At 32.8% G+C, this 13080-nt stretch overlaps 1 protein-coding gene across 1 annotated transcript; it reads right to left on the reverse strand.

Moving 5' to 3' along the window:
- Positions 1–822: 822 nt before the first annotated feature.
- LOC120356063 (protein Dr1-like) lies at positions 823–5492 on the reverse strand (the record flags this gene model as incomplete). The annotated part of the gene is given in 3 exon segments (XM_039444868.1): positions 823–986; positions 4056–4336; positions 5203–5492. Coding segments are annotated over 2 exon segments (423 nt in total), but the record flags the coding sequence as incomplete, so codon positions are not given.
- Positions 5493–13080: the final 7588 nt, after the last annotated feature.

Consider the following 13080-nt stretch of genomic DNA (forward strand, 5'->3'; position numbering starts at 1 on the left):
ACAAATGTGGTCACACTAGCATTTTTCATGAAATTTTTCAAAGACCTATGTTAAATTGAAAAAGTCTCAATAAAAAATCGCATAAGTAATATGATTACAATCAAATTCAATTCTACAATTTCACAGATGGAAAAGATAACTGCTTTGTTACTTGTTGCGTTTCTAGTGTGCAAGCAGACTATGAGAAAACAATAATCTCATTCACACGTGAACAGCTGCTGCATTCTCAGGTGAGAAAAATTCTCGGAGCTCTAAAATCGTTTGTTGCTTGTACGAGCCGCCTAAAAGACATTAAAAATATGAACAGCAAGCTTTTCAAACACTCACCTTTCTTGAACCTGTTTCATAAATATTTACAAAATTAATATAATATTATAGCTGCATTCATTTTTACACTCAATAACATCTATCATCCTTACACTTAGTGATTCTTTCAATGGATGAATGAACTTCTACCATAGAGAAACAATAGCATAAGTAGATATCCCATGGTATAGGGCGTTTATGTCGCAACTTTTACTGTTATCTCAAGCTGATAGTCTACGTAGTTCTTTCCCGTGAAGCTTTATGACGCTGGTAGTCTCTCATATTGTGTCGTTCATACACTCTTACCCGGTCAAAACAGTAAAAATCGACAATAATCGACAGTAATCAGCTTGAGATAACAGTAAAAGTTGCGACATAAACGCCCTATACCATGGGATATCTACTTGCGCTATATTTACTCTATGCTTCTATCCATCAGAATACCATCTCACTTGATGTTCTAATCGTTAACATACAGGCTCCAGATTGATAAAAACATAAGAATGCATAGCATACCCTGGCAAATAGTTCCTGCTGCTGCCTGAGCAATTCTTCTTCGGGTATTCCCAGGTTCTCGAGTCGTGTGCTCTGTCTTCTTCGCTTGGCGGCAACTGCTTTGCAATCTCGTAATACTGCTTCAGCATCGGCTCTGTAATCGCCGAATCCCAATCGGTCTAATGCTGAACAAATATGTAAAATTGTCAATTAAAAAAAATAACACTTGAATTAAACGTTTTAAAAACTATTATTTGAATGAATACTAGAAACTGGTTTTATCGGGCAATTGACCACTTAATTGCTAGACATTTTATATTAATGTACAATATCAATACCTCATCAGGCCACCACTAAACTCATAACATTAGGTTATAGAACTATAGTCAACCGCACGAAAATAGTCTGATAAATGCAACGTTGAAAAAGAAGATCAAAGTTGTCCACAACTGATCATAAATGAGAATTATTCAATGAACCTGACGAATTTCCAATGTCTATGAGTGCTGGGGGGGTGAGGGGATACCCATCTGTTCCAATTTCCATTGGACTATTTTCGTGTGGTTGACTATAATAGACACGGTGGCCTGATGTTATTAGTAGGTATTGTATTGTACAATAATATTGACCGTGTAGGGATCAATTTGAAGCAGAATTAGATTTAAAATTGAACTGAGAAAGAACAAATATTTAAAATAATTTTCCAGTACGGCAATCTTCTTGAGATTTTTTCAAATGACAATAATTATTTATTTTAACGAGTGATTAGAAAACAAAGATTTAAGAGGATTTTGAAAAATTGGTTGTATGGGAGGAAATGTATTGTAGTGTTTCTCTATAATAAAGCTTAGCGATAGAGATTGTATAAATTTATTTAATGTTATCTATTGGAACAGTCATGGATTTGGAAATTGCTATAATATGCACAAATCTCAAATTAATCTGTTTAATAATTACTCTGTGATATGCATTAGTGAAACATGGCTTTTACAATACACAAGAGTAATGAAACTCATTACAATACATAAGAGGTTTTGATGATTATAATATTTTATCAGTTCCGGCTTTAAAATGCGATATTAGAGGTAGGCCAAGTGGAGGTCTTGTAATGTTGATAAAGAATAGCTTTAAAACAAAATTGATTACTGCTACTGATTCTCTACTGCTTGTTGAGTTATCTAATGATATGCTTAGCTGTATAGCTGGTCTAATTTACATAAGGCCAAATGAGATTAAAAAATCAATGAAAGGTTTGCAGGATTGTTTCTATGAAAACAAACAATTATTCTCCACTCTACCGGTTATAATAGGAGGAGACTTTAATTTACGTATAGGTTCTCTCAATCAACATGTAGATAGCGAAGTATTTGATAATTCCTCACTGTGGGCGCGAAGAGTTGTGTTAGATGAATGCTTATCACGCTATGCAGGTAGACTTGTCGATATTATGGAAGAGAGTCTGTTTATAATAGTTAACGGTAGGAGTGATAGTGATAGGCCAGCAAAATTCACTTTTCACAACTCGAATGGCAGTAGACTATCGATCAGATTTTGGTTAATATTCAGGGGCTCGAATGGGTGGAGGATATGATAGTGTCTGATTCTGTCTTGTCTTCTGATCATTTGCCGTTGTTTTTAAAGACTAATCGAAGAATAGCCAAGTCGTTCTTATCAACTGATAACTGTCAGTGGGCGAGAGGGTATCGATGGAGAGAGGAATCTGGTAGAGAGTACTCGGCTTCCCTCTCTCTCGCTGAGAGAATACATTTCCGTAGTGACAGTCCTCGCAGATTGGCTGGTAATTTAATGCAAGCCATCAAAGAAGGGGCCGAATTTTCGCGAATGATAGTTTCTAAATCAAATGCTACGAGTTTCAAAAATAAACCTTGGTTTGACCTATACTGTAATAATCTGAAGAGAAATCTACGTACTGCTTACAGAACTGCAAAGGCCAAAAATTTCGATAGGGTTTCATTAAATGTATATATAGCAGCTAAGAATGAATATAAGAGTATGATTAGACAGAAAAAGGTAGATTATTACAAAAATTTGAAAAACAGATTCAGTAATATTAAAAATGGTAATGAATTTTGGAGTGCAGTTCGCTATTTTAGAAAGAAAAATACGCAATTAAATATGATAGGTTTGGAGGATTGGGTAGTGTTTCTGAAGAATAAATTCACATCAAATTTGATGGAAAATAGAAATGAAGTAGCTCTGGCAGCCATTTCCCTTCTGGATAGGAAAGTTGATTTTCAGGAATTAGAAGCCATACTAAAAAAAACTTAAAAACAAAAAACTCCTGGCATCGATGGCTTGTCTTAAGAATTCTATAAGTCTCTTCCATTTTCATGGAAAAATTACATGGTAGAATTATTTTATTGCATACTGGATAAGGGTAGAATTCCAACAAGCTGGGCGGAGATGATTTTGTTCCTATTGTTTAAAAAAGGCGATAAACTGAACCCAAAGAATTACAGGGCAATAGCTATTTCAAACTGTCTGTTTAAAATTTTTACAAATTGTTAACTGTGCGTTTATCAACCTGAGCAGAGTATTTCCATGTACTTGGCGAGAGTCAATCTGGCTTTCATAGAGGTCGTGGTTGCATGGATAATATCTTTCCACTTTATTCTATTATTTATTACTATCTCGAATTGAAGCATCAACCCATGTATGGAATTTTCGTAGATTATGAAGCCGCGTTTGACTCCATTCCTCATTGTAAGCTGTGGCCCAGATTAAGTAATTTTGGAGTGAGCGGTAAATTTCTTTGTGTTCTTAAAGACTTATAATAAAGCAGCTGTAAAGGAGTGAAGCTAATGATTTGGCAGGTTTTGCAATGTAATCTGGGTATGGAGCATATAAAAGGGGTTTAGAAAATGTTGACAATAGTGTTGACAATAGCAGCTGTAAAGGAGTGAAGCTAATGATTTGGCAGGTTTTGCAATGTAATCTGGGTATGGAGCATATAAAAGGGGTTTAGAAAATGTTGACAGTAGTGTTGACAATATCAATGTTCTTCTCTTTTCATTTCAGAGGAAATTGAAAATCTTGGTTCACTTTTTATTGTTCAACTGTAATAAGATAGTTTATTATTATTACTTGATAGTCTGCTAACTATCAAGTAAACTAAATTAGTTAACTAAATTATTCCAGATAATTTAATATTTCTCGCCAGTGGCTAGTGGATCGATTAATAGCCAATAGTCAACTGAAACTACATGTGAAAATTTAGGCCTAATATTTCTTACCAGCAAAAATATGATCGGCGTTTATAGTTTTCTTCATTTGTTGGTTGCATATGTCGTTGGCTTCGGACGATATGAGGTGAATGAATTCGGTACAACAGTTGAGCACTAAATCGCGGGCTTCGTTTGCCACGCGCACGCTCGGCAGAATTTCTTTGATCATTTTGTTGATGGACGCTCGAGGTAGGGTCAGCTCATCCTCCTCTCCGTTACCACCCGGCACTCCACCCACTCCCGCCCCTCCTACACTCGATGACGTCATCTGAGGGCCAATTTGTAATGAGCTGCAACAAAAGATGAAGAGTCATTTGAGAACTAAATTTGAAATTGTCAAGATGTATCAACAAAAGATGAAGAGTAATTTCAGAGCTAAAACTAAAAATGTGAATAAGTATGAGTTTTTGAGAATGTATTTTATACCATAACGAATAAACTCGTAATGGAGTCGAAGTGTCAGTTAAATTACGGAAAGCACTGATGTTATTTATAACATAATGAAGCGGAGGGGAAGGTAGGGTAGAAGGTTCAAGGAGGAGGAGACATTTAGAAACATTATTTTGAACGCTCTCAGCTAGGTACAATTTCTTAGCGTTGACTCTAGCCGCGCGAATAGAGTTCTCGTTTCTGGATCACATAGCCTATAATTTCATTAGACTTGATGATTTATCAGAAATTAGTCGTGAAAGCAATTAGTTGACCAATAAATCTAATTCATTTGCCGCCATATCAGTCGTACAACATAAAAATCTGATAAATTTATAGGATATGTGCTCTAGCTATTTAAAAGTAACACATGATATAAAATTATAGTTGCTATTAGCAACCAGGTGACGGATAGTTTTATTGAAGAGGCAATAATAATATTGATTCTAAATCCTAAACAACCTGGCATCCTATACAATGCAGTAACACCACAGAGTATTTTTTCATCATTTCAATTCAAATTCATAAGTTGAAATAAATACAAACATCAGTACTATTTTATTTGCATAAAATGTTATAATTCATGAGAGCTATTTTCTAAATAATGTGTAACATAACCTTAAAATTCTTACCATCAACAATAATATTAGGGCGGTTTTATGAAAGATTTAAAAACTAGAATCGTCAATGACATTTCTGGTTTAAAAAATAATTATAATTCACTTACCTCTGATCAGAACTCTTAGGTATTTTAGAAATAATAATTAATTGAATGATACTGATTGGAAAACTACTAGAATATCGTGAGTTGAACGAATTATTTATCTATTCTTGTACAAAATGTTTAATGATCATTATGATAAGATTACACAACAAAATCTAAAACTTTAGAGAAGAATAAAATCGAATATTAACATGAATTTACCATAAAAATTCACTAGAAACAAAAACATTGGCGAGTTTCATTGATTATTGATTTCTGAATTTCTGTTTTATGTGAGTTGTGACAGCTGTTCTTATTTAGTCAGTGCTACCACTTGCCAGCTACAAAGAAACAAATTCCCTTTACTTTGTGTGCCAGCGCTCTTTAGGAGTGATGTCTTTCAGTTTCATTATTGTGTACGTTCTGTGTATAGTAAATAATTGTTCCAGTTCCAATCGTAAATTGTTCCATCACGTGACTATAGTGAGGTCCACGTTATAATGGCAGTGAAGAAAGATAGAAGAAAAACGTTGCCAAGTCTCAAATTTGCCACTGATTGTACACAGCTGTTACTCAATTAATCCCATTAAATTTAATCCAATAATAATTATCATTTCCTTGGTAAAATTATCAATTTAATGTCAAATTAATCAATAACTAATTTTTTTCAAAATTATTTGAAAATTTGCTTCCTTAAGTAAGATCAGATTCTCATTTTTTATACAACCGGAATGGCGGCACATTTAAAAGCTGTGGTAGACCATATGAATTTCAAAACAACAGAAACTAAGTTATTGGTAGTATATTTCTATTCCAATTTCTTCAAAAATGATAGAAAATAGAAACCCTTTTCAATAAGTAATTTCAATGGAAATAATTCTGAATAACCTTTCAATATTATTTATACCAGTAGGCTACGATAGGTCTATCCTAACCGTGTAGGCTAACTGAAGCATGGAAGATTAGTCTAGGATCGTTAGTTATCAACTTTTAAAATGTCGTTTCAGGTATTTTATTTGTGTTTCTCCTATACTGTAATGTCTGAAAATTATTTTATTGTTCCAAAATACATTTTAAATAAATTATTATACGACTTGTTTACCAAAGTATTTTGATAGAATGAAGAGAAAAAAGGTGGCTGAGTTACTTTTGTACAGTCACTGTCAAAAGTAAAATAAAATATTCTGGCAAACTGACAACTTGCAAAGCTAGAGAGGATAGCGCTATCTGTTTTGTTGTATGATAGAAAAGGACAGCAACAGTATTGTAATCATACACTGCCATTATAACGTGGACCTCACTATAGTGCAAAATGTTCCCATGGAACGCCATTTCAAAGCAAGCGACTACTATCGACAATAGAGCTCAGATGTCGGAACTGTTCAATTTACCTAACCTAGAAGTGGAATTTTGGAATGTTTACCTGATAAGCTGAACTTGGAATGCTGACAACATGGCCATCTTGATTTGTCTTGTAATTCCAAATAAAATATATTTATATTTTTTAGAAAAATTGTTCAAATCATCATTGATGAGTCTATTCAGATTGAAAAAAACATTCATTAGTAGATTAACTTCTCATTCCTCTTATTTTGAAATTTTTCAAACACTATTATCAAGCAATTGCTTAACCGGCAAATTCAAATACTGTATGCTAACCATGAACTAAAGAAAACTAAATGATATAGGTAGGCTACCATCTATAATAATATTGAAAATAATATAAGAAATGGGATATTTGCTTATTTCAGCTTTGAATCTTAGTAGAATAACCAACTCATAAATGTGTCCAGGCTACTTGAGGAATTCTTGATCGAATTATCATAGACTACAGTGGTACAGTACCCGTAATGAGATTTGTGTTGGCAGTCAACAAAGAATATAAGCAATTTTATTGAAACATGAAGAATAGAGGATTTTACTTTAGTAAATAATATATCTGATAATCTTGTTAGTAATTCGTACCGTAGCTTATAAATTAGTAGCATACGATACTGTAGATCTACTACGGTACTATATAGAGAGTAGATGGCTTGGCTGATGCAGTTTAATGTTGCCGGTTATTTATCAAATACAAGGGCCCGTTGAGCGTTTTTTAGAGTCGGCAAAGCAGGAAGCTCTTCGATGGTAAAAGAAATGCTTAATATTTATTGTAATAAATTGAATATGATCTGGCCCTAACGTAGAAGAATGAGAACTTCTTGAAATAGACTGAATACAATTTTTGAAGCTTCAATTAGAAACTCTACTTAAGTTCAACAAAAAACGTTGTTTTGCCTGAGAGCTTGTTGATGGATATAGGCCTATATTATTTATTGAATGTCCAATGGTATTCTTCAAGAAGAAAAACCATCACTGTCCTTCAACTTCCCATGAATGTTAGAGATCTAAATTTCTTATTGAAAATAAATAATATAGGGTATTATAATTCATATTTTAATCCAAGATCCTTGGTTACTTGTTTAAAATAACAATCATATTTTATTCGTCAAGAAAAAAGTTTAATGATGATTCGAATAATGAATTTTCATATAACTGATATTAATGCATGAATATAGAAATCAAGTAATAGTAGGCCTACCATTAACTTTCATAAGTATTCTTTTTTTTAAATCTTTATTCATCATAGACTAATTATTATTTATTTGTTATGGTTACCGTACTGAGTCATAGCCACCTCTAATACATGTATTAGAGGTGCTATGCTGAGTTCATAGATATAATAGCCTTTCTATTCTCCTGTGACAGCTAACCATCAATTTAATATAATAATATATGCTAACTTATTGGAATTAATGTATGTATCATGATGGAATTGAAGATTATATATTGTATATGAATGAAGAAAAAATAAATTTGAGATTTTGCAAAAAATAATTAGAAATACACCTAGGCCTACCCAAAGTGACTAAAATAACGACATTGCCTATTCTGTGAAATACTGTTTTTGAAATGATTTCAAAGTGTTATAGCTATTATTGTTTCAGATTAGATTATTATATATCAGCCTTGTGTCACAACCTGACAATTAAAACAATGCTTGTATAGCTTCTATCAAAACAGTGACCTTAATTTTCCATTACCGTACCTACCTTTTTTTTATTCCATTACAAATTTATTTTTTGGTACCTGCGCATTTGTCTCAGTAGCCCGAATGAATTGTTGACATGTTCAAACTTTTGAAGCTAGTGGAATTCTACTACTAGCAGCTATATACTGTTGATAGTTGTTACTATTTCGCTCGCAGCCAATGGAATAGCCAGGTGCGACATAGGGTAGTTAAAAGGAAGAGTATACTCAAGTACAACAATATAATTTTATGGATAAGGATAAATGCTGAAGCTGCTGCATTTACACCAAGTGTCAACAAAAAAATTTGTCCACAAATAGTTTTCTTTAAAAGTTGCTGTTCTTTTGTAGAGCAACAGAGTAGAGTACAAGTGCCAAAGAATTAGCCTAAAAGCGTGTATAGTCTGCGTGGACTTGTAGAGGTAGAAGACTTTGTTCACAACTTTTTCAGTGTTTCTCATATTGGTTGGAAACGAAACTTTTTGTTTAAAACAAGGATTTCCAGAAATTGCCTCAATTTGTTGAGAACTCAGTTAGTTGACAACTCTGGTGGGAATGTGGCCTAACTTAAACAGCAAATTAAACAACTTAATTATTGAGTAATTTGAGTTTATTGCAGAAAAGCTAAATAACCGACATGAATTTTGCATTTAGTAATGAGGCATCTGATCATAACTAGTTTATTGAAAACCAAATTAATAGTAGAAAAAGTTAAAACAGCTTATTTCGATTCAGTAAAGAATGACCATCATGCTATCATGCCTCTTCATGCATAGCTAACCATGATATTAGTTTTTTGCAATAATTTACATCAAAACACATTGAAAATTCACATCTTTGACAACCTCGGCAATATATTGATTTCTTGTGTATTATAAAATGGTAAAATATTGAAAAATATACTATGAGGGAAGCTTTTTAATTAATGTGATATCAAAATTAACTAGATGATATACAGTGCAGTCAAGGAAAGGTTATAGAGGGGAAAAGTTTGGAAGACAATTTTTGGCCCGGCAGTTCTGTTTAGGGTGGTAAGGGGGTAACATATCAAAAGTCCCCCCAACCCCTTGTGCTAAGGGGGTGGGGGTGGTTTAAAGGTAAAATTTTTTGGTTTCTTACATATAACTCGAAAACTATGTATCTGATGTGTTTGGTATGAGGGACTTCAAGTGGACTGTATACTAAGTTGAATGAAATGTATGTTAAATAATAAATATAATTAATAGATGGCTGATGTTGTTCATCAATACCTTTATCCAAACTCACATAAAACTTATGAGTAAAACTACTAAATACCTGGTAGCAAGGTAGACGCCAAGAAATTGTAAGACAATGTAACAATAACAAATGATTGCATTATTGATATAAGTGGCACTTTACAAATGGCCTTAAAAGTTGACTGCACTAAGTAGGAAAAAGGACGTTTAATGAAAATCAAAAATAACAAATATTAAATTTGAATAAGCAGTAAAAAAGAATTGTCAATTGATTCAAGTTGGTTACAACAATACAAAGTATTCATATAATAGTTGTGTGATGTAACAAATGATCAAAAATGATAGTGCAATGTAGCAACATTTTCAATATTGCAACTAGTGTCAACTCGGTGGTTCCAAACCTTCAACAGAGGGGATAAAGATGTGCACTTTTGCTATGTTAATCTATTAACTAGTCAAAATTAAGCTGCAACGTCAAAAATTGTGTCACAGACACCCGCTTCAAATTTCATTGCCAAATAATGAATAATTGTTGCAGCATTGGAAATTTCATCCCCTACATTAAAGTTGCTATAACAATGAAACAGAAACTTATATAGTGAAATAATACACCATTTCAAAGAGAATTTAATGCTCTACAAACCTACGAAAAGCATTGATTTTTACGATGCATTGTTGGAGAGTTATAAGCCCTGAAAGAGGCTCTATGAGCTCTTAATCTGCATTGATTTTTCCATCATTTTTAAAAAGTTATAAGAGTAGAAATAGAAAAAAATTGGAGGCGAACGTGTTTTTTTCAAAAATGTCACACATTAAGAGCGGATATCTCGAAAACTAGAAAAGTTGTGAGATGAATATTGTAGGAAATTATATAAGCTTACTTTTGTATGTAACAGTTATGTCCGTAAGATACATAGTTTTCGAGTTATATGCGAGAAACCAAAAACTGGTACCGAACCGAGACCCCTTAACCACAAGCACAAGGGTAGGGTGGGAATATTTTTACCTCCTTAATACCAAAACAAAATTGCGGGGTCAAATATAGTCTTCCAAACTTTTTCCTCTATACCCTCTTTTGAGCATTCATTGTCTGGACTATATAATAATAAAGTTATGATGTTGGATGCTTGGTTCCTATTGTTAGATGCAGAATGGAAACTGGGTAACACACGATGGCTTCTGATGTTCACGCTTTCTATCCGTCCATCTACACTGTGTAATATGTTTTTGGTGTGAAAGAGAAAAAACAAACGAATTATTGATTGATCGAATGATAAAAAATGAGTTGATGAAATTTGAAAATAACATTTAAAATGTTCAAGTTGTAGCGATAGGTAGGAGTGGTAGAATAAATATGTTGTAATATACTTCTACTTACAGTTCACTAAGCATAAGACCCAATTCACACCAAAGTGGCGTAGAGGACTCTCACACCTCTACAAATATAGAAATATGGTCCAATGGAAACAGAATGGACTTGGTGCTACATCTCTTCTGTTTGTATTGGACTATATTATAGGCGTTTTGCGCTAAGACTGATTTGCTTGAACAAAGTGAGGTAGGAACATGGTGTAGTGAGTAGACGGGGAGATTTCCAGGGTAGTCAGTGCTGATTTTTGAGGGTAGTAATGTAAGTCGGGAATATTCCCATTGGGAAGAAACTTATGATTGAGTAATATTTCTCTGCCCAAGAAACCATGGGAATAAATTGCATTAAAATAGTTTATATTATTATCAATTTCAATCACATTTGACAATCATAATCAATAAATCATCCATTCAAAAAGCAGTGTAAATAGCTCACAAATTACATCAATTTTTATATAATTTGGCTAGACTTTACGTTGAGTGAACCAGTGATCACCTATATCGATGAATTAAGTTGGGTTAGTTAGATAGTATTAATTAAATACTATCGATTTTACTGATTCAATTAAAGCAAAGCGTCCCCTTCTTTATTCTTTATCATAATAAGTATATCATGAAAATGATAGGGAGAGGAAAAATAAGGTAACCCTGTGCTGTTCCTCTCCCAAATTTAGATAAAGTTACACATAGTCCGAAATATGTCAAGTCTTGTAGTTCTTCACTTCACAAAATTTTCAGCCCTAAAATATTTTCAAATTTAGATGCTTCAAAACCAAGCCTTCGTAGAAAGAATATTACACATTATTATCACAAAAAATGAAAATTCACATACTAATGAAATTTTGAAGGAGCGAACATTCTAGTATGTTCTTTATTATTTTATTTTTGGGTTTAAATTATTGTGAGCTTCTTTGCAAATAATAGATGATTTATCAAATAAATTTCTTGAGCAATACAAGACGAAGTAAACCCAAAATTCAACTTCTTGAGCAATTCAAGACGAAGTAAACCCATATTTTGTTGACTAAGCTTACTTGACTGTTAGGAATATGAGTATAACAGATTTATTAACAAGACATAAAATGGAAGTAGCATCATAATAGTGGTACCGTATACAATAATCAAGGATGTGCACCACGCTTTTTGATTCTTTTTACTGGCAAATTATCAAAGTATTACAAATTGTATACTATCAATTTATTTAGATTTCACTAATTTCAAGAAAAAACTCTTATCATTTTTACTTTTTGATATATTGGGCGCTTTGAAAGCGCCAAAAGTTCAAATCTTGGGGCAGGTCCATTACATCATAAATGATAGCAAATAAATTCATACAATTTTGAGGATGGATCTTTCCCAATATTTGAACGTTATGCGCTTTTAAAGCGCCTAATATATCAAAACAAAAAATGATGAAAATATTTTTTCCTTGGAAATATGATCTATTCAAGTATCTTGATAGAATTCAAATCAAAATGGAACCAATAGCGTGGCGCGGAGCCTTAAATTATTAGAAAATGAATGCTTATTCCTCCTCACACTCATCAAGAAGTGATAAATAATTATTTATTTTTATTCTAATCATTATATAAATAATTATTTATTCTAATCATTTCAATATAACTTGTTTATATAGAACTGTTTATATGATTATCAATAAGTTTAGTTAAAAAAGGCGTTTTCTTAGTTATCATACAAAATAATCATAAACTCCCGGGCATTTATGAATTTTGGGAATCAACTCCCTGGGAATAAATGTTTCTGATCTTGAATTTCAGGGAATTTTGCATCATAAGTTAAGAGATGTTTGATTTGAAATTGAGTTCTTAGTCAATTACCAACTTAATTTGAAATCATACACCCTCTAAACATAATCACTGACAAAACAATTTATAGGTTTCATGGTCGAGTTAGATTTAATAAGTGGTGTCCAAGATTCAATGTCCATTAGAGTTAATAAATGGCCTAGAACTGGGCATAAGAGTAATATAATCTGACAGTTTCAAATTGGCAGGCAAGTGAAACAAGTTTGAATGTTTTTGTTTGGGGATGAGACTCGTTTAATGGATTCTAGATATTTCCGAATAACATTTGTTCATCTCTAAGACCAATGATCAAAACTAGTAACGCATTACTCACCGTCGAAGGATTTTGTGTCTTCATGAACAGGCCTCTCTACACTGACATGGGGGTAGATTACAGACTGCATGTTTTCTAAAAAATAAGAAAGTGTTGGATATGAATGGGA

The sequence above is a fragment of the Nilaparvata lugens genome, unplaced genomic scaffold (genome assembly GCF_014356525.2).
Source record: "Nilaparvata lugens isolate BPH unplaced genomic scaffold, ASM1435652v1 scaffold5683, whole genome shotgun sequence".
NCBI lineage: Eukaryota > Metazoa > Arthropoda > Insecta > Hemiptera > Delphacidae > Nilaparvata > Nilaparvata lugens.